The sequence below is a fragment of the Lipophrys pholis genome (assembly GCF_963383615.2).
Source record: "Lipophrys pholis genome assembly, chromosome: 6".
In the NCBI taxonomy this organism is placed as follows: domain Eukaryota; kingdom Metazoa; phylum Chordata; class Actinopteri; order Blenniiformes; family Blenniidae; genus Lipophrys; species Lipophrys pholis.
The window spans coordinates 21,819,377-21,839,840 of record NC_137629.1 but is presented as its reverse complement, the minus strand read 5'-3'; the positions used below and the strand labels follow the sequence as shown (position 1 = coordinate 21,839,840).

At 43.6% G+C, this 20,464-nt stretch overlaps 3 protein-coding genes across 6 annotated transcripts; 2 read left to right on the top strand and 1 right to left on the bottom strand.

The window, feature by feature from the left end:
• The first annotated feature begins 1,079 nt into the window (after positions 1-1,079).
• Positions 1,080-8,196, top strand: hnrnph1 (heterogeneous nuclear ribonucleoprotein H1). 2 transcript variants are annotated; one of them, XM_080465605.1, is made up of 11 exons: positions 1,080-1,162; positions 2,956-3,052; positions 3,136-3,291; positions 3,398-3,541; positions 4,421-4,559; positions 5,306-5,484; positions 5,636-5,748; positions 5,843-5,978; positions 6,065-6,148; positions 6,269-6,361; positions 7,413-8,196. In XM_080465605.1, the coding sequence occupies exons 2-11, from the start codon at positions 2,971-2,973 to the stop codon at positions 7,508-7,510; spliced, it is 1,224 nt and encodes a 407-aa protein (XP_080321731.1). In that variant the 5' UTR covers positions 1,080-1,162; positions 2,956-2,970; the 3' UTR covers positions 7,511-8,196. The 2 variants fall into 2 exon arrangements, with proteins under 2 accessions (XP_080321731.1, XP_080321732.1); XM_080465606.1 differs by having other exon boundaries at positions 1,088-1,162; positions 6,269-6,365; positions 7,413-8,181.
• rufy1 (RUN and FYVE domain containing 1) lies at positions 8,181-13,819 on the bottom strand. 2 transcript variants are annotated; one of them, XM_080465603.1, is made up of 17 exons: positions 13,482-13,811; positions 13,112-13,291; positions 12,913-13,030; positions 12,732-12,833; positions 12,525-12,648; positions 12,380-12,441; positions 11,962-12,097; positions 11,369-11,470; positions 11,150-11,266; positions 10,865-11,032; positions 10,675-10,772; positions 10,482-10,601; positions 10,070-10,199; positions 9,502-9,596; positions 9,360-9,408; positions 9,209-9,286; positions 8,181-9,131 (listed from the first exon to the last, which is right to left on the bottom strand). In XM_080465603.1, exons 1-17 carry the CDS (start codon positions 13,792-13,794, stop codon positions 8,988-8,990), a joined length of 2,136 nt encoding a protein of 711 aa, XP_080321729.1. In that variant the 5' UTR covers positions 13,795-13,811; the 3' UTR covers positions 8,181-8,987. The 2 variants fall into 2 exon arrangements, with proteins under 2 accessions (XP_080321729.1, XP_080321730.1); XM_080465604.1 differs by having other exon boundaries at positions 8,194-9,131; positions 9,553-9,596; positions 13,482-13,819.
• A 2,889-nt stretch (positions 13,820-16,708) lies between these two features.
• hbegfa (heparin-binding EGF-like growth factor a) lies at positions 16,709-20,254 on the top strand. 2 transcript variants are annotated; one of them, XM_080466253.1, is made up of 6 exons: positions 16,709-16,968; positions 17,674-17,913; positions 18,027-18,219; positions 18,310-18,462; positions 18,584-18,670; positions 18,825-20,254. In XM_080466253.1, exons 1-5 carry the CDS (start codon positions 16,926-16,928, stop codon positions 18,654-18,656), a joined length of 702 nt encoding a protein of 233 aa, XP_080322379.1. In that variant the 5' UTR covers positions 16,709-16,925; the 3' UTR covers positions 18,657-18,670; positions 18,825-20,254. The 2 variants fall into 2 exon arrangements, with proteins under 2 accessions (XP_080322379.1, XP_080322380.1); XM_080466254.1 differs by lacking the exon at positions 18,584-18,670 and having other exon boundaries at positions 18,825-19,388.
• The last annotated feature ends 210 nt before the right edge of the window (positions 20,255-20,464 follow it).

Below are 20,464 nucleotides of genomic sequence, written 5' to 3'. Positions count from 1 at the left end.
CCAAAAATAAACCCAAATTCATGCATATTTGTTCAAAATGTATACAACTGAATTTATATGGCTGCCCTTTGTCCTGATTGTATTCTCCTCTCGGTGGGTCTTGGAACAACTGACAACTGGAACAACTTTTCTTGGAACAAAAGCACAATATTGTGTATGTTGAGGATGGTAAAGATACCATGTGTATATTAAAGATGTCAACAAATCTACTCACATCTGGTTTGTTCACTTTGTATCTAGATTAAGACTGGCAGACTTCACATTGAAATCATGGTTTAGGAATACTAGGAATATGAATGGCGTTTGTTCACCTGAATTTCTAAATTGATGAGATTTGTTTGTGGGGTTAAAAAAAAAGAGATGCCGTGACTATATGTGTATTTAAAAAAATATATCTAAATTGACTGTTACAACGTATTGACAGTGTGGAATTAAGATTACTGTTGTTTGATAGAGTTTGAAGTCCACACTGAAGTTAGACTTGTAACAAGGGCTGGACAATAAATCACATATAGTCTGCCTTTAAGAAAGGGCAATTCAGTACAAGACAAGTTGTTGTCTACTATAAAACGAAGTGGGGTTACTTGAATTTATGTGCCGGGAGATGCCGCCAGAACGGTTCGGGCCTCGCGAAACAACGTCATCAGATCAGGGCGTGGACGCGGGAGCATTTGGCTATTCGACAGGGATTGCCAGGTCCGTATGAAAACCCAGATTTCCTGTATTTAAAAGACTGCGCATATGAACTATGCGAAAGAGACCAAGAGACCGATAACAGGAAGTTGTAGTTTTAAGCAGATCTTAAATCACTCAGAAAAGAACGTTAAAATGGCATATATTACCCCATCAGTTGATGTTATAAGGTGTTATATACGGAAATAGGATTTATTGATTCATGATAACGTTGGGATTTATACGTTTTGGTCATGTTACTAACATATCAAGACACTCACATTTGTTCCAAATGCATTTGGTCATGTTTAATAGTGAGATTGAGTTACTGCGTGAGACGGAGGTGATCCAGGGCAAGCGCTCCGGCTTTTTGAGGCCCTGAAAGAGGGGGATGGCTCGAAAACACTGGCAACCCAGTGTAAGGTTTCAGCTGCATCACGCAGTGAGTGTCTGTGCGTGCCGTGGCGTGCTGAATCGTCGTTTGTGTCAGGTAAATGAATGCAGCCATCTGTTATTGAATTTGAGAATATAAAAGCTGAACCCTTACCCCATTCGGCTTAATAGAATGCGGCTTGTACCCGGGTATATTCGTAAATTCTGCTGAGATAACGTACCGTAATTACCTATGCTAACACGCGAGCTAGCCGCTAATAACATGGCGCAGGCTGAAAGGGCCGCTTTTGTTCTTGTGTCTCTCTGGGTGCGGTGGTGAACATATTAAAGGCTAGGCACTGCATTCCACACACGAAATAGCCCACCATTTACTTTTGTTGGTTATTGGTTGGCTGTATAACTCAGTATTAGACGAAGCGCGTTACATCCGGAGACTTTGTCGATTGAAAGTAGCTAGCTAGCGGCACGTTTCGAGCGTCTCGTGCGGGACAGCGGTTGGCTTCGCGCTCTTTGTGAAATCGACTTTTCTGTATTCAACCGATTATTATAATTTTTTTGGAAAGTCTTCTTTAGTTTTGTGCGCAAATATAACGTTTATTGCAGCAGAGATTTGTCACATTTATGATAAATTTGATATGAATTAAACCGGCTTGTTCGGCCGGGAAACTGTAGATGGCGCTGCCGTACAGCCACAGCTCATTTTAACGGAGCTTCACTCGGATCACTTGCCTTATCGTTTTGTTTTATGGTGGCCTTTATCTCCCGATTGATTCCCCGTTTTAGCCAGTTATTAATACTGGTGAAACACGTTATTTTCGGTAAAGTTTGGATTCTAGTCAACTCTTCTTTCTATTTTGCCACATCTTTGTTTCCCTGAGATGAACCTGGCTGGTACAATACAAGATGTCTATTTTTTTGTATTCTCACAACTTAATTAAAAGTTGAAGACACTTGCTCGTCATTTTAGATATTATTTACCACAGTGGACTGTATTCGCTAAGGTTTTCATGTCTCAACTGGGTAATTAGTGGCATGCCCATTGTGCGAGTTAGAACTTTAGGAGTTTGATGGTATACGGTCCTTAATTTACCTCTAACGCATTTTATTGGACTATGAAAATTGCAAGACCCATTGAAAATGCATTAATGCACACCGAGAACATGCAACAACATACTGAAAGACTGCTTAAGCTGAACATACAGTTGAACCATAGAAACCCTTAGAAATTCTATCCATCCATTTTCTATGCCTCTTTATTAAGTTCAGGGTGCTGGAGATGATCCCAGCTAGGGTACAGCCTGGTCACCAGTATATCAAGAATAAACCAAAAAACCCACATACTCCCCTTTACACCTTTGGGCAATCTGGGGTCTCAAATTAATCTCACATGCACGATTTTGGCTCATGGGAGGAAACCATAGTACCCAGGGGAAACCCGCACGTGAGGAGAATATGCAAACTCCACACAGAAACGCCCCCTGCTTGAATTGAACGCAAGACATTCTCACTGAGGCGAGAGCACTAACCACTGCCCCCATCCATACTCGCACCCCTAAAATATTATTCACACTGCAGAGGGGGGAAAAAGTCACTTAAAGTAGAGTGATGAATACTCAAACCAGTTTTGATGTTGGAGATTGTAAGAGATCTTGATATCTCTTGTCTGGTGAAAATTAATGTTGATGGCACATGTACTAATTACATAGTACTCTTCCCATGTTAAAATGTAGACTTTTTACAAGTTCATCAGCAGACAAAGAAAACACGAGTTTTGTTGATCGTGATGTATATCATAGTTAAAGGTTGTAACTTTACACCACAACTTATTTGAATATTGAGACGTTCTCAAGTATGACGATTTTTCATCAAATTTTTTGTTTAATTCTTCAGTGACTGTGAGTAAACATGGCCGATGAGGGATACGTAGTCCGAATTCGGGGTCTGCCGTGGTCCTGTTCAGTTGATGAAGTACAGAGATTCTTCTCAGGTATTGTATTCAATACACTTTTTACAATGCATTATGTCTGCCAAAAATTCACAAGAGTTTTTAAATGTCCATTTTGAATGCAGACTGCAAAATTATCAACAATGGAAGTGGCATCCACTTCACTTACACGAGGGAGGGGCGTCCCAGTGGAGAAGCCTTTGTGGAGTTGGAGACGGAAGAAGATCTGAAGATCGCAGTGAAGAAGGACAGAGAAACTATGGGCCACAGATACGTCGAGGGTGTGTACAATGGCAGACGGCCCACGAGACTGTGGTGATAAATGCCCTCATTGTTCCTGCCTGTTGTGAACACCGATAACGAATTGCTTTGTGTGCTGTTATACAGTGTTTAAATCCAACAACGTTGAGATGGACTGGGTCATGAAGCACACTGGCCCAAACTGTCCTGAGACTGCAGGAGATGGGCTTGTGCGGCTCCGAGGCCTCCCCTTCGGCTGCAGCAAGGAGGAGATTGTGCAGTTTTTCTCAGGTAAGAATGGGCTTTGTTCATTGGACAATTTTGGTAATTAAAACGGTTCTCCCCAATCTTCCTTTTCTTGGCTCCTCTCTCTTTATCGGCTCTACCTTTTGTGTCTAATTGACATATTCCGTCTGCCACTGTAAACACTAACATGATTGTATCAAGTACACAATGTGATGGATGTAATTTTTTATTTTAATTGGAAATTGTCTAGAAAAGGATGTCGCAAAAAGAAGCCAGGTAAAGGTTTAAATTAGAATATTTTTGGAGGATTGATGTTTTGTTCAGGGGCAAACACCCTTTCCCTTTTTTTTTGCCATCATATTCACTTTAAGCGTCTTTTTTAATCTTGCTTTTTTCAAACTCGGTCTGGTCACGATGACATAGTTTTCTGTGCCTTCTTTAAGATCCTAACCTTGGAATGGGACCCACTCATCATTGACGTAACTGATCTTTTACCCCAGTATCATTGTTCTCCATTTCCTCACACCTATCATTTGTTACAAAAACTTTTCTTCTAGACAGCATAAGCCAGATGTTCCTCTTGCTAAATGATGGAAAATTCTCCTTATGTCACCCTCCAAGATCTTGCTCTCTCTTCATCCACACACCAAAACTAGCCTGATGTCACAGACGGTGCCCTTTCCATTATTTTCCTCTATCCTATCATTTCTATTTTACCCTTAGAATCGTTGAATGTAACTCATTTAAATGACCACTCACTGGTTTAAAAAAAAAAAGAAAAAAAAAGAAGAAGAACTGGTATGTGTGATGATGTGTAGAGTTTTTCCATAAGTTTTCTATCTCTCTCTTTAGAGAAAGTCTCACTGTGATTGGGCATGTGATTTAATATGTCCCCTGCTGGGGTTATCTGTCCTTGGGTTGAAGGGTTGGAAATCGTGCCAAATGGGATAACATTGCCGGTGGACATCCAGGGGAGGAGTACGGGGGAGGCCTTCGTGCAGTTTGCTTCACAGGATATAGCTGAAAAGGCTCTAAAGAAACACAAGGAAAGAATAGGGCACAGGTGGGGATGGTTGGTTGGTTGGCTGGATAAGTTGCTTTTCTTATGGTGTGCACTCTCAACATCTGAAACTAACGTCAAAACCTCACGACCACAATCATGGCTACTTGCAGCATATTTGTCACACACACACGCACTATTTTACATGTTCGATCGAACACTCAAAGTTTAGTGGGAAGGTTAGTGCTTGGTCACCATTTAAAAAAACAATAAATAAAAATTCTTAAGGAAATAAAAGCAAGACAAATTCTGACTTGAGTACCTACCCGATATTTGGGGGGGGAAGGGTGTCTGAGCACTAAACGCGAGTCCAGGTTGCCACATGGTCAGGAGTCTCCCTTGTGATAATATCAGAGGGCCTCTGTTCACAAGGATCTGGAGCCCACAGTAACAGGTAATGCTTAGCGTGGGTGGCAGAAGGGCTCGAACTCTCTCTGTCCCTTTTACACAAGGACAATGACTGTCATGGCTAGGAAACAGGACACCATTACTACATAGTCAGACCTGTAAACCGATTCAGGTAACCATAAGAAAAGTGCAAACGTCACTAAAGTCCTCATCAAGTTGGAACAAATTTCTGTTCATCAATTCAGTAAAGTGATTCTTTTGATCCAATAACTGCTATTAAGATATTACTACCAATGGACTACACCATGACAGCATCTGCATAGCCCAGTTTCAGCAGTATTGAGTAAATGCAGTTTTCACCTGTTAGCCGTGTCCTCACTGTGCTATGTCTATGCTCTCAGGTACATTGAGATCTTCAAGAGTAGCCGCGCTGAGGTGCGAACCCATTACGAACCCCAGAGGAAGCCCATGGGGATGCAGAGACCTGGCCCCTATGACCGGCCCTCTGGTGGTCGCGGCTACAACATGATGGGCCGAGGGGGCTCCTACGATCGAATGCGACGGGGCGGCTATGGAGGCGGTATGTTCAAACCATTGAATCGGATTGAACCTGTGCAGTGGTTCCAAGTAATCGTTCATTGTGTCTCTTCATGCTGACAATGCGTAATAGAAATTAGGTTAGTGTAAAGTCCTCATCAGACCTGGTGTTAATCTCAACTATGTATTTCCAGGTGTGTCAGACGGACGGTATGGCGATGGTGGTTCTTCCTTCCAGAGCACAACAGGCCACTGCGTCCACATGAGGGGTCTGCCGTACAGAGCCACAGAGACGGACATCTACAATGTGAGCTGCCGAGGCTTCACTGACCCCCGCATGCTACATTCAGGTTGCACTGGCTAACAGGTGGTTGATTTGTCCCTTCTCGATGTGTCTGCAGTTTTTCTCACCGTTGAATCCAGTGCGGGTCCACATCGAGATCGGCCCAGACGGGCGGGTAACCGGGGAGGCTGATGTAGAGTTTGCTACACACGAAGACGCAGTGGCAGCCATGTCCAAAGACAAAGCCAACATGCGTAAGTATTTTTTATTTTTTTTGCAGTGTCATAAACGAACCATCGGCTTTACAGCCGCATGTTATTCATCACTGTGTGTCCCTCAGAGCACCGCTACGTGGAGCTGTTCTTGAACTCCACAGCAGGTGGCAGCAACGGAGCCTACGGCAGCCAGATGATGGGTGGCATGGGTTAGTACGAGAAGTTGACTTTTGGAAGCTTTTGTTTGTCCAGAGATGCTTCAACATGATGTGGGGTTCAGTCGTCATGTACTGTAATCTTTTCCATCTTCTTCGGCGTCCTTCTTCCAGGGAACCAGTCGTCTTACAGCGGTGGCCAGCTGAGCTCAGGGTACTCGGGAGGATACAGCAGCCAAGGAAACATGGGAGGCTACAGTGACTATAGTGAGTGTCAGCTCTGTTGCAACACTTTTCTTTCATTATACCCACAAGGTATATCCTCTGTGGCACATTGATGGATTCAACAAAGACCGTCTGATTAAAGCCTTTTTTTGTTGTTGACAAAAGTGAAAATGGCACATGCGCTGATGTGTGAAACGTTTGTGCATCCCGTCTTCATAACATGCTGTCCTCTCCAGCCTCGGGAAGCATCCAGGATTGTTTTTCACGCCGTCTCAGCTCGTCTGTGACAGCTGTTAACTCTCAGCTGTCACATTTCATTCTTTACTTCAGTTTTGAATGAGATGCTACAAAGATATTCTCAGATTTTTAGTTCAGGAAAATGATAAAAAAATTACTTTAAAGAATTGTCCCTCTGGGATTAATATAGTGTAAACCCATTAGCCCCTCTGGAAGTTCTCACACTCAAAGCTGCACAAACTGAACACTTTTCTAGGGACATTAGTGCGACTGATACGTTTTAAACACTGAGAAAGTAACAAGATAAGTAAACTTCAAAAGCAGGAGTACTGATGTAGCTTTTCATATCTGATGTGGCTATTGACTTAGAAAACAAGACAGGAGGGCGTTTTGCTGGCTTCTTGTTCACAACAGACTCTGGAACTCAAGATTGTTTCACTCAGACTCCACAAACCATCTTTATAAACTCAATCATCTGAGACCAGGATGGTATCCGTGTGGACGCGACGCATCTTTCTGCTAACAAACACTGAGGTCATCAGAAGGCTGTCGATATGCAAACACCTGCGCCGGTACTTCCACTGCGATTCTTGTCACATCGATGTGTGTTGGATCCCAGGCTGAACATCACTTCATTGACTTTGTAAATGGCACAAAACATTAAAGTTCCCATTGAAGGTGATCGACATATAAAGTTGGTAAGAGTGTTCACTGATCTCAATCAGCTGAAAAAGAACATTGACCGTTGCGGTTTGTAAAGTAGGTTTTGAGCTCACATTTGCTGCAGGTTGTTTTTGCTGTGCTTTGCGCTGTTTGAGCTTCCCGGTCCTATAGTCTGTATTCTCTCTCTTGTTAGGTAACCAGGGCGGAATGGGAAGCAGTTACTACGGCGGAGGAGGAGGTGGAGGAAGCAGAGGCTCTATGAATGGACTGGGCGGGGGATGGGGAATGTAATTTTTTATTTTTTTTTTATATTTTTTTTGGTCCCCCTTATTTTTCTTTGTTTAAACTCAACACTTTGCTGACTGGACTGGAAACGTAAGGTCTCACTAAGTAAATATAAGGTAGGGTCGGGCAAAAAAAATGTTTTGAAAAATACTGAGGGTTAGGGTTTGTATTTTTTTTAAGTGAGTGATCTTCAGAGAAGTGAGATCACGTGTTGTCACAAGAAATGCGTCTAGTTCGTCTTCCCCATTCCTCGCCGGTTCTCCACGTTACAGGAACCAGGAAGTGATGTTTTATGGTTTACTGTTCCAAACACCAGGCTATCTCCCAAGGTTAAGTCATGTGCTGATGGATTTAACATTTCAGTTTTGAGTGTCGGAGTGCATGAACAAAATGACTGCTATCCTCTAACGTTCAAACTTTGTTTCTTTTAGTGTTTAGCCCCTTTTTTTTTTTTGTATTTCCACTTGAAACGTTCGCCTAAATTCGAGACTGTAAATGAGCATGTTTTTGCTTTGTTCATGTGTGACTGTTGGTAGGTTGTTTTTCTTTTCCCAGTTGGGGGTGTTTATCGAGGAGGAAGTGAATTTAAAATCTGCCATGAAGGTTTCTACTGCTTCAGAAGCTTTTTGTATTTCCTGTGCACAAAAGTGAATAAACTAGTCTGGAGTATCTAATTGAAAACAAGCGGTGATAAAACAGGAGGCTTTATTTCTTTATCAAACATCTTGATTAGAAAAACATTTGGTCATCTTTTCTGAACCAACTAGGAAAATGGCTTTGTAGCAGTTGACATGATCCACAAAACTGTTACAGTACATTCTAGAATCGTGATTCTCCTCAATGATCTACAATCATTTCCAGCAGCGGGACCTCGGCTGGGAGAACGACGGATGAAGAACGTAACCCTGTGACACTAAAGGCCTCCGGTGACCTCCATGGAGCTTTAACATAAAACTACAGCCACTGTTAGAATTAGAAAACTGCTTACTAGAAAGGAAAAAAAAAACGGGTCAGTTTATCAAGTTAGTATCAAAGTGGTACACTGATGTTATTACATTGCATGAAAACATGGTGACATAAATATTTAAAACTTTCCATCTGAGCAAATCCAAGCTGCTCCATCTGTTCCAGTCCCCATGAGATACATGTTCTGGTGGCTATAGTTCCGTTATCTCCCAATCTGGTATTTAAATATTTTCTACGTCTAAAACTCAAGATACCTGACAAGTCATCCTGCACTCTCTAAACGCAGACAATAGAAATGCAGTTCCGACTAACAGCTTTAACCGATAAGCCTGTAATGTGAGGAAAATGGGGGGAGAAAAAAAAGTTGGTCGTCGTCAAGCCCAGACCAAGATAAGATACCTGAATTTCAGGTGAGGGCAGCAGTGGAACACCAAATCGCATTTCCCAAAGACTTGATGACGTTCCCCTTCACCACGGAGGATGTGTGTGTTCGGGCGTTAGAAAGCCGGTGTTTTTGTCAGGAAGCGGTGGCGGTGCTTCTCTGCAGCAGGAGGGCGTGACACATGTCGCACACTCTTACGGGCCGGGGATACGAGGGCAGGGCCAGCTCGTTACCGGAGCAGCTGCTGCAGTAAATGTCTCCGCAGTTCCTGCAGTGATGCTGCGGACAAGACACGGCTGTGGTCAGATCACCTGACGCTCGGCGGAAACCAAGAGGGCGGATTACAAAAAGCCTACCTTTCTGCGTGAGATCGAGAAGTCCTTCTGGCATTGCTTGCACTGAGTGGCTTCGTCGTCTTTCAGCCAGGCGTGACCCTGACAACGGACACTCAGTGAGGCTTTGACACTTTCCCATTCATCAGCTTCGATACACACACACACAATTTACCTTCAGGGCTTTGTTGACTTCCTTGAAGTCCTCCATCTTTAGTTTAGACCTTTAACAAAGAGACAACGTCAAAAATGAGCTCTCATCATACGGGGAAAAAAGGACCCAGGTTGTGAAACAGATCATTTAAACGAGCACTGACTGGCTGAGGTGCAGCCCCATCTCCTGCAGAGCCTGTTCCTGCTGCTCACACCTCTGATGCAGCTGCTGCTTCTCCTGCTTCAGCTCCTGCAGCTCCTGCAACACAGATCCAACAACAAAGTCCAAACGTTTTTCTCTTGCACAAACCCTCTAAAATCAAAATGACTGAATTTAAAAGTAGCTACATAAGTTTTTCATTTAAGTGGTTATTACACATTAATACACAGTTAAAGCCAATCGAATCGTTTAAATTCTTATTCATTGCTACAAAACAAACCGCAAGTTTGCGTCCAACTTTCATCACTGCAATGCTTCATGGGTAAAACAAACATTCAATCCCAATGCAGGTGTGTCAGTTTGTATTTAGCGTTGCCTGAATACGGAGAGTACACAACCTCTGGAGTACGGATCTACTCAACCTTACTATCAAAACACAAGAAACTGCAAGTTGTGGATCGTTAAATGACCGTGTTGTTCCCTTACTTCCACGACATTAAATCAATGTGTGCAAGTATAAAAGACATTTCAATCCCCGTGTACAAAAGCTCTCTCGTGTGTGTCTGACTGACCGAGTTGAGGCCCTGCAGCTGCTGCAGCTGAGTGCGCAGCTCCACGCTGTTGTCCTGCTCCCGCTGCAGCGCTCTCTGCAAGCTTTGTCTCTGTTCCCTCTCTGCACGCAGCTCATTCTCCAGACCCAGCCTGCGCTCAGGGAACACACAAGAGTCGTTCACGCGTCGGACTCAACGTTAGGAAACACATTTCGCACCGTGTCATTTATAAAACCTATATAGAATGTTAGTTCTTTCATAATTCACCCTCAACTCATCTTTCGAGAGATGACATTTAAAGCGTCGATGATGCAGTGTGTGTTGTTCTTACAAAGCCTTATTACCCATTTCATTTTAGGCAAACTACTTTAAATCTTTTGACTAACTCATCCTCTGTTGTGTTTGTAAACGGTTTCCGTCTGTGCGTCTCCACCTCAGTGTGTCCAGGTCGGTCAATTGCTTCTGCAAGGCATCCACTTTTCCATCCAGCTCCACCTTCATGTCTTTGTCTGACTGGTCGCTCTGTTTGCGCTCCCGCTCAGAGTTCTGCAGTCTGCAACCCACAGGAGCATTCAGTTCAACACTGCTAACTACTTTGCCTCGCTAAGAAAGGCACTAATGCACACCTCTGCTCGAGTTCAACCATGGATTTCTCCATTTCGTTCATCCTCTGCTCCAGCTGCTCCGCCTCTGCCTGCTTTTTCTCCGCTTGCCGTTCCGAGTCCTTATAAAAAAAAAAAAAAACATCATCTGTGAGTATGTATTGTGTGTATTAAGTGAGCAAGACAAACAGAGAGCGTGTTTATCGGGGTCTACCTGAGCTTTATGAAACATTTGCAGGTTGAGAGTCTTGACTTGGTCCAGCTGGAGCCGGAGGGCGGCCAGCGTGTCCTGCTTCTCGTGGCTGTCCTTCTCCAGCAGCTTCATGGCCACCTCAATCTCCTGCTTCAGGCCGACCTGCAGCTCCAACTCGCGCTCCAGTTCCTGACAGTCGAATCACATCGAACACACACCAACCGCTGTCATTCAACGTGACGCCGACGGGAGGCGGGAGAATTGCTCGGCCGTCGGCGTCCTGCGTGTGTGTGTGTGTCGTCTGACCTGGCGGATGCGTTTCTCCTCGTTGTACTGCTTCCACACCACGTTGTACATCTCATCCAGGCCCTGTCGGGTCTGTTTGTACGTCTCCAGCTCCACCTGACTGTCCTGCAGGGCGGCCTGGAAAAGCAAACCATCACACAGTATCATGGATTGTTGTTTTTTTTCCTTTTAACAGTTGGGAGTGGTGCAGTTTGTCTTTTCTCATTGTGCTCGTCGAACCTCTTCTTTTTTCTGACTGGACTGCAGTATGGACTCGTTGTCTACCCTCAGCTTCTCCTGCTCGTCCTGCAGAGAGTTGATTCTGTCTGTTGCTGCCGTCAGCTGAAGAGTGGAGAGACACGTTTCCCAGTCATGTTACAAAATACAGAAGCTCTGGTACAATGTCTGTGTAATTTCAATAATATGAAAGAGAACGTGCAGCGGCAATCTGGACTTCAGAACCAAGAGTGATCGAACTACATATATTTACATATATAATACTTTCTATTTTTAATAAAGAAATACAATTATAAAATATAACTATCCAATATTGGAGAAGGGGTAGGATTTGATAAGTTTTACTTCTTCCTACCCCTTTTCAGGCATGGCAAAGAAGATATATGACGTAGTATGTATGTTTATATGTGGGTATACATAAAGAATATCTATTTTGTCTGAATATATTTTCATAAACTATAATTTATGTTGTCATCAAACGGTACATGGTAATCGGTTTTGTATGTGACTGCACAAATGTTTGAAATGATTTAATAATAAAACAAAACAATTGTGTACCATGAAAATGAAAAAAAGAAACCACAGTGATTCCTAACCTCCTCTACGAGTTTGCTGTTCGTCTTCTCCAGAGAGTCCATCTTGGCCTGCAGGTCGGTGACGGTGCCGGTCAGGTGGCGGTTCAGCTCCTCTATGTAGTGCTTCTGATCCAATATGGCCGTCATCTTGGCGTCACTACACCAGGAAAAAGAACACATAGATCACATTGCCTCCCTTTCAATTATATTAAACGTATGTTTCAAGAAATACAAACAGGAGTTACAAGGATTTTTAATTATGATTACTTGTTTACAATGACGATAAACAAGACATGCTGGGAGAAGAGTTGCCGCTCTTAACCATAGGACACGCCCCTCCTCTCTGGTTCCCTCACTAATCCCACCCCATTACATGATTTCACATCTTCTGAGTGTCACACAACGTCGGTGTGGATTAGACCCGTGAGCTCGTACTCACTCTTTTGAGGTCTCGCTGTTGGCAGGGTCTTTCAGGTAGAGGGAGAAGTCAATGACGCCCACCTAAGAGACAGACGAACACCGTATCCTGACCCACTCGCTACTGAGAGAGGAAATGATTCCCAGACGGCCGGTTCAGCACTGACCTGAGAGTCCAGATCCTCCCCTTTAATGCAAAGGTTGGCGTCAATCACATTCAGGCCCACCAGCAGTCCCCCGATGACTGCCCCCTCCTCCTCCGTCATCAAAGCTCCAGAGTCATAAAACTCACTGAGGATTTAAAAAACAGAAGGAAACAAAGAATGATGCGACATGCTGGGAAAAGAATCTGTGTTCACACCGATGGTGAATACCTCAGGAGGTCCTTGTGGTCCAGCAGGGCCTTCAAATAGTCGGCCACCTTTTTCTGCATTAACGCCAAGTGGAGCCAAGCCCTCGCTCTCCCCAAGCCAGTCCTGAGGGGATTATCAGACTCATTACGACCGTCATGGACGCATCAATTTTGTGGATTTAGTGAGAAGTTGCTGAGCGTACTTGATGCCTGGCATGTCTCTGGCACTTGTGGCAATGTTGACAGACTCGGGACACAGCTTCTCCACCAGCTCCAGGGGTCCCCATATGGATTTGTTCTGACCAATGAAGGTTTTCTTGGCTGTAAAAAAAGAAAAGAAGGCGACAGTAAGATCCGTGTCCTTTGGGTAAAAGTGCAAGAAAGCTTAATGTGCCAGCTCACCTTTTAGCCCGTGTTTGAGGCATTGCTCCAGGACGACAAAAAACTGCTGCAGGGGAGGGTAGTCGGAGTCCAGCGTCCTGCCCAGACTCAGAGAGGACTGGATTAATACTTTGATGCTCAGCTTCATCATGCTGAGGAGGTTGGATCTCTCGATGGACAAGGAGTCTCTGAGAGGAAGGACTGTGAACGACAGGAGGGGGAAACATTTCAGCCGTGGGTTCAGTGGAGGCGCACTGAAGATCAGCGACGTAAATATCAAACCGTGACGATCGGAGATAATCCAGCAGTCACGCGAGCGACAGCTGACCTCAGTCAAAGGAGGAAGTCAAGTGTCTGACAACTTCAATCCAAACTTGCAGTGACAGCCTACCCGGTAGGATCCTGGAGGAGCTGCTCAGGTCGTTTTCGGGCTCCTTGTCGGTGGGTGAGCTGGCAGCGGAGCCCTGCGAGGTTTTCCTCGGTGCAGCAGCGTAGCTCATCCCGCTGCTGATCGTCTCCGTGGCCTTCCGAGCCAGAGACAGGATGGGGGCCGACCAGCTGTGAGCAGGGCCGGACTCCTCGCTCCGCTCCGGCCCGCCAGGCTCACCCTCCTCCGCGGGGCCCGACACCTCGGGCTCATCTTCCTCGGGGTTTTCTTCACGGTCCTCTACAACTGTGTTTACTTCCCCTGCTTCGTCGGCCATGTTTGCCCCCCCCCTCCCTTCTCGCGGGAGTGCACGTGACCTGATTGGAGCAATCACGCGCGCCGTGGTAATCATGTTTTTTCTTCTTTAGAGGTTTTGGTGGTTCAAAAGACTCGTGAAAGACTCACTACCGCCAACTATTGCACCACGGCGGAACAACACAGGGACGGGCATGAAAAACAAGACCTGAAATTAAATACACAAAATATAGCATCATTCTAACCAAAATAAACCTAGACTGCATAAGACAACTTTAAAATAAAGAAATAAACACCTCAATAAATTAATACCCACCCAAAATAAAACACACTAGTATAGCACCAGCATATTTCCCAATATATACTCTTTATATACTCGGAAATGACACCATCATATTTCTAAATAAGTGTGGATTAAACACACTAAAAATACCACCACCATATTTCCCAAAATAGACAGATTAAATGCATGAAAGTAACACCAGTGTATGTAACAATAGCATCTGTTCATCCATCTGGAACACTTTTCTGACAGCAGCCTGCTGCTGAGACTACTCCTCTGTAAAGAAAGCAGGGTGCAGATGTAGTTGGTGTTATTCATAAAGTCCTGCAGAGTCACCACAGACTCCAGCTGCATATTCACCACAGAGCCTGCACACCTGACCAGATTGTCCAGCCTCTGGTTGTCCTCTGAGTACATTACAGCATAGAAGAGGATGAAATAAGAGTATTTCAAATCTTTATTTGCTTTGACTTGGAGAGGTTTTTGGGCAGGGTTAAACTCTTAATGGTGAAGGTGATCACACCGATGGCCATACTGACAAGTGCTTGATAAAGAGAGATAAAGAGGCTGATTGGACTTGAAGTTATTTGGACCATGTGTCCCTCTCAGACCTTGACTTCCAAACGAAATGCAAAAATTAACATTCATGTGTAAACAACCTGAGCAATGACCTCCTTCCCGGCGGCCCAGTTAGCACACTGATGCTCCCTCCGATTCAGGAATGAATTGATACTGTAATAGTGATACTTGTTGTATATTTATCAAACGTGTATACTGACTCTCACAGCGATGGTCATCCATATTTATCCATATTTTTTTCTCCGTCAGAATTTACCATCTCAGTCGACTTTCTATGATTCTGCTGCGTTCCACGTCTCTGTAAACAGCCAACCCCTTTAAGCAAAGATCCTGGGTGTCTTAAATGGGTCAGTGTAACTTCACTGTCAGTGTCTTCCTGATAATTGACCAGGGTCTCCTTTATTATGATGATACCTAATGAACCTCACTGAGATATTTTGGGATTTCTTCTGCAAAAACAGTGGTTTATTCAAACGTGACGATACAAATTTTAATATATAGCATTTTGTTTCTTTGTGATGTAGGCTGGAATTATGCAAATCACAAAATATCTGAAACATTACCACATACCAAACAAGAATGTTTATCAGCTTGACCTCTGAAGGCATGCCACTGTAACAAGCACGGCTGGCATATCTGGCATAGTTTCCACATATTCTGCAACATGCAAAAGATACCAGGTTCAGACTGTTGCTTATCTTTTTATATAAAACATAATACTTTTTTTTATGTATTATGGCCTCTGCCACATCGATTGTCGAATCTACAAATTATGTAATTGATTAACTATACATGCAATTTTTGGATTGTGTCAATATGTCACAATTCAAATTCGAGCCAATTATTTCATGAAACACAGTTTATAGGACTTATGGCCTGTGGAGCGTGTGACACTCGCAGTACACCCGCAGTAAATACTCTAAAGTGCATGCCATGCAGTTCCAATTTCCCCCACGTGGTGACGCAGGTAAGTTGTGTGGCGCACGTGTGACATCTTGCAAGGTGCTTGCATAATTTACAAGGCACGAGAGTTTCATCGATCCAGTTTTCGCCGTACAATTGAACTTTTCTTCATCATTAGGTGTCTTAACAGTCATTTTTTCAATATTCGTCCCATTATTTTTCCTTAAATTTGGTAACCCATAGCTGGTGTGCCTGCTCGTCCACTGGATTTATACAGATTAAATATAAAGCAATCCTTAGAGCCACGTGGTGGACTCCGTCAGAAGTAAATCAATATGGGCCTGCATGAATAATGATTTGTCTTTGTCTACTTTTGTTTGTATTCTGTTTCTTCACGGGCGTGTATTTGTTATGTTTTTAATGTTACCTGTCTGAAACAATATTAATATTAAAATAGCAGACCTACCTGAATTTCTGATTGAAATATAATATGTTAAAACATACAATCATCATAGCCTTTGAAAAAGGCAACGTGTTGTTTGGTACAAAGTTTCAAGAAGAAAAGGTACGATTTTGTAGAAAAACAACATGTTTGTAATAACTATTAAACTGAAATGTAACTCTATTTAAAACAACAAGTTTTACATTTTAATGTGTTCATTCGGTTAATTTCATACGCAATGTGTCCGTGTTCGGTTGTATCTCGATTCACATTATTTAAAAAAAAACAAAACAAAAAAAAAACAAAGGTGGATGGTAAATCTAAAATATTTACTTTATTAAAATACGTATTAAAAATTGCTTTTCAATTCATTTTTCCTCCAGATGTCCATAAATAATAGGTGGTTGTGATATTGCTTAACAGCAATTTTATACCTAAAGTTCAGTAGTATAGAAAACTGAGCGTCACAGTGCTTCACAGTTCCTATCACAATGAAAGTGTCTCTATTCTCTCCTCCTGTGGCTGCTATTTGGGGTTTAACAAATGGGAAAATGATGGGTAATCCAAAGATAAATGTTGGAATTACTTAGTGTGGGGCACTTTACAGTAACATCGGCCCACAGCAGCTCTCACATGGCGCTGCAGTGGGGGCGTGGTGCGTTGTGCGCGAGGCGCAGTGCGCGGTGCGCGCGCGCGCGCCTTTAAATACCAGCGCTCCTCTGAGCGGACGCTCTTTTCGCTCCACGCAGGCTGTGACACCAGCGACTCGCCAAGAGGTCGCAAACACGCGGATTATATCCATTAAACCTTTAAAAAAAAGAAAAAAAAAGAAAAAGCGAAGAGACAAGGATTAAAAAACGGAACAAGTGGGACGGAATAACCGATCGTAGATAGTTTGAAATAACTTTTTTTCCACCTCTTGAAAGTCACTGGGAGTTTTGTCATCATGAGGTTTTTCCCCGTTGCGCTCTTGCTGGTTCACGCCTTGGGTACGTTTCATGATAAATGAAGATTGTGTTTTTGTTTTGTTTGTTTTTTGGGATACTTGTGTTGTTTGTTTGATTTATTTAATTTTTTTTTAAAACCTGTGCAGCACAATTTCATCTGTGTAAACCTCTAAATGTATGCCCGTGCTGTAATGTGTCCTGTACATTTTATCAAACTGTTTTCATGATGCCGGGCTATCTGGGAAACTAATGGGGTCATCTCTCTATTTTAGAGCATGCTTTATGTAACTGGATACCTTTATTTTTAACCCATATTCTTGCCTGACATTAGCTAACTGTCTGTCCATGCATTTAGTGAGTATGTGAGACACAGTGGGTCTATGACAGCCCCCTCATATATATTCCTCTTCACTTGCTTTCCTGTAGTCGGGTCATAGCTTTTGGCTGTTTTACACTCTTCTAAACAAGTCCTAGAGGACCTATAATCATGCTTACTATACTCCAGCAGATGTTTCTCCTGTCAGGAAGCAGTAGTGCAATCCCTAAACCCCCCCAAAATCCCTCCTGGAGCTTCCTTGTGCTCAACATGTTTCAACTTGCCTAAAGAGGTCCGCCCACCTTGGCACACTAACCTGAGTGTCCCATACTGGAAGATTTTCTGCCTGTGTGCTCTCAAGATCTGTGCCACGCGACCACGAAATTACATGCAGATGTTAACGTTGTTTATTTCTTTTCTTGCTCCTCCAGTGGCGTCCAGACTGGTGAGTGGAGCTGCGGTCGACAGGTATGAGAGCGACAGGCAGCGGCACACGTCTGTTATCAACTTGTTGGACACCACTGCGGGCAGGAGGGCGGTGGAGGAGAGCGGGAGCGTGGGTGCGACAACAGCGGAGTACGGCGGCGAGGAGGAGGATGATGAATATTATTATTACGATGAGGATTATGAGGACGGCTTGTCTGGGGACTATGACATGGAAGTGCCAAGAGGTGAGGGAGCAGCCACTCTGGCAATTTCTTGAAAATTGAATCGGTGTTGCTCTATGTTTCTTTTGAAAGAATAAACTGTAATCCATGCTTGTTGTTGTGTTTTTCTGGTTTAGTTGCCATGTCAAGCAAACCCAACAACCCGTCTGCCATCCTGGAGGCTGAAGAGGGGAAGAGAAGGAGAGGAAAGGGAAGGAAGAAGGGGAAAGGCAAGGGAAAGAAGAGGAACCCTTGCCTGAAGAAGTACAAGGATTTCTGCATTCACGGCACCTGCCAGTACTTGAGGGACATCCACGCCCCTTCCTGTGTGTAAGTGTCTGCGCCACATCCACCCACGCATCAGCGGCACCACAATCCAAATTATTACTCAACCCGCTACCCTCCCTGTGCTCTGTGCAGATGCCACCCGAATTACTCCGGCGAGAGGTGCCAGTTCATCACGCTGCCCGTGCAATCCCCCGAGGGCTACAGCCGCACCACCGCTCTGGCCGTGGTGGCGGTGGTGCTGTCGTCCGTCTGCCTCACCATCATTGGCTTGTTACTAATGCTCAGGTGAGTTAAACCGGCGCAGGCACAAGAAGACACATCGACAACAATACACACTCTCACAACACAGGCATAGACAGTCGCAGGAAAGAGTCTCAACAAGCTCCTCTTCTCTCGTTTATTACAGGTTTCACAAGCGGGGAGCGTATGATGTAGAAAATGAGGAGAAGGTCAAACTAGGGTTAGCATCCAACCACTGAGGCAACAAAGAGAGGTGAGTAGCTAGATGGCAGGGCTGCAAACACACACATGCATTCACACGCACACACACACACACACTGACCAATATCTGTGTTCCTCTGTGCATGCATGAAGTGGCACTGTACTCATTGCTTCTGTATTTTTTATTTTATTTTTCCCACGGGCAGGCAAAGACGCAGAAATTCTACCTCAAAATAGAAAAAGAGAAGTGAACCGCAACAGGAGGTCCCGGAGGAAGCATGAGCGTACGTGAAGAAGGGAACAAAGAGTGTCCGCTCCACGTTCTGCCAGACGTTCAGACAGAGAATGGGCAGCTGAACGTATTCCTGATGGCCTCAGAAGAGAGGACGGCCCGTCTGGAACTGGAATACCGATTGGTTCAGAAAAAGGACTGCAGATGTGACGAGCACGAGAGAGAGAGAGAGCGAGGAAGAGGAGGAGGAGGAGGAGGAGGGAAACGTGTCTAGACTCTGTGCTACTTCTTGACTGTGTGAAAAGAAAAGATTCAAACTGAACTGAAATGTTTCAATTGAGAGCTCAATCTGGATTTTTTTTTTCTTCTCTTTCTCTCTCAACAGACAGCATTTAATATTTTCCTGCACAAGGCCACCATTTGCTGTCCTTTCCTTGTTTGTTTATTTGTGTGTACAGTCAACAGTATATTTATAATTTTAATTTATTTATTTAAGCTAACTGTATTTATGGAGATTTTTAACCACCTTCAACAGTTTAAAAAAAAAAAGAAAGAAAATGTTACAGTTGTTTTTATATTTCTCATTGGATGATATTTATTTATAAAATGGAAAAGCAAAAAATGCAGACGCTCCTTGAGTTATTAAGTACTTTCTGCAATGAACTGTAATATATCGATATGTAAATTTTTGATCTTAATTTTGGCACTCAGACAATGATCAATAGCACTGCGATGAATACATTGATCGTTGGATCGACATGATTTTCTTTGAGAATAGTTCAGGGTAGTTAAAATGAAAGTGATGCTTTTTAACACCCTTCTCATGATCAACACAGTTAAAAACGTTCGCAGCCGGCGGCTGCCCCAGTCTAAGCCAGTTGGATCTGCCTGCCACTTATTGGCTCCCGCTTAGCAAGTAGTGGGTTCAGAGCCTTGCTCGAAGGCACATCAGTATTAGTTAATGGTGAAGGGACGAGCTCTGCTGCTTCACTGGTCCCACCCGGCTTTATCCTGCAGGTTCGGGGAGATTTAGAGATGTAGATTTAGGCTTCACACTGGCTGTGCCTCAGTTTTCTAGTGACAGATCAACACATGCCATTACAATGCAGTGCACTGGCTAATTATACATGACGCAAAAAATCTATGCTCTTAGCATTTCTGCAAAAATAAGCCTTTTTTTTTTTTTTTTACAGGATGTCAATTACTAAATGCACTGTAGCAGGAATTGGGTATACATATGTCATATTGTCATGTCTTACCATCGTTAGAGGAGAAACTGTTAAGCTGTCATGGAAAAAAAATGTGAATTCAAGTGTTCTACCCTTTCAAATCCTGCCCTGCAGTTTTGAAGTGATTTTTATTTGTGATTTTATTCAGAGAAAAAATAAAAACAGATCATTGTTACTTTGGACTCTTGTAGTTTCTCCATTGTTGCATTTCATTCTATCCATTTTCTGTACTTGCGATACATCCTGGACGGGTGAAACCTGTTCATCATGGAGCAAATGCAGTAGGACAGACATTTACACACACTCACATTCACAGTCTTGGTCAAACGCCACACAAAGCTGGCCAACCCCCCCCTTCTGGACTCAAACCATGGATCCTGCTATC

What these genes read in the sequence shown, in the direction of transcription:
- rufy1 (XM_080465603.1), bottom strand. Translation starts at nt 13,794, where the DNA reads ATGGCCGACGAAGCAGGGGAAGTAAACACAGTTGTAGAGGACCGTGAA. An exon ending in AGGAGAAACGCATCCGCCAG is followed by an intron (nt 11,033 to 11,149) that starts GTCAGACGACAC and finishes TTCGACTGTCAG; the next exon opens with GAACTGGAGCGCGAGTTGGA. An exon ending in AAGTCAACAAAGCCCTGAAG is followed by an intron (nt 9,287 to 9,359) that starts GTAAATTGTGTG and finishes GTCCGTTGTCAG; the next exon opens with GGTCACGCCTGGCTGAAAGA.
- hnrnph1 (XM_080465605.1), top strand. Translation starts at nt 2,971, where the DNA reads ATGGCCGATGAGGGATACGTAGTCCGAATTCGGGGTCTGCCGTGGTCC. An exon ending in GATTGTGCAGTTTTTCTCAG is followed by an intron (nt 3,542 to 4,420) that starts GTAAGAATGGGC and finishes CTTGGGTTGAAG; the next exon opens with GGTTGGAAATCGTGCCAAAT. An exon ending in CAGAGACGGACATCTACAAT is followed by an intron (nt 5,749 to 5,842) that starts GTGAGCTGCCGA and finishes ATGTGTCTGCAG; the next exon opens with TTTTTCTCACCGTTGAATCC.
- hbegfa (XM_080466253.1), top strand. Translation starts at nt 16,926, where the DNA reads ATGAGGTTTTTCCCCGTTGCGCTCTTGCTGGTTCACGCCTTGG. An exon ending in CTTGCTGGTTCACGCCTTGG is followed by an intron (nt 16,969 to 17,673) that starts GTACGTTTCATG and finishes TTGCTCCTCCAG; the next exon opens with TGGCGTCCAGACTGGTGAGT. An exon ending in GGCTTGTTACTAATGCTCAG is followed by an intron (nt 18,463 to 18,583) that starts GTGAGTTAAACC and finishes CGTTTATTACAG; the next exon opens with GTTTCACAAGCGGGGAGCGT.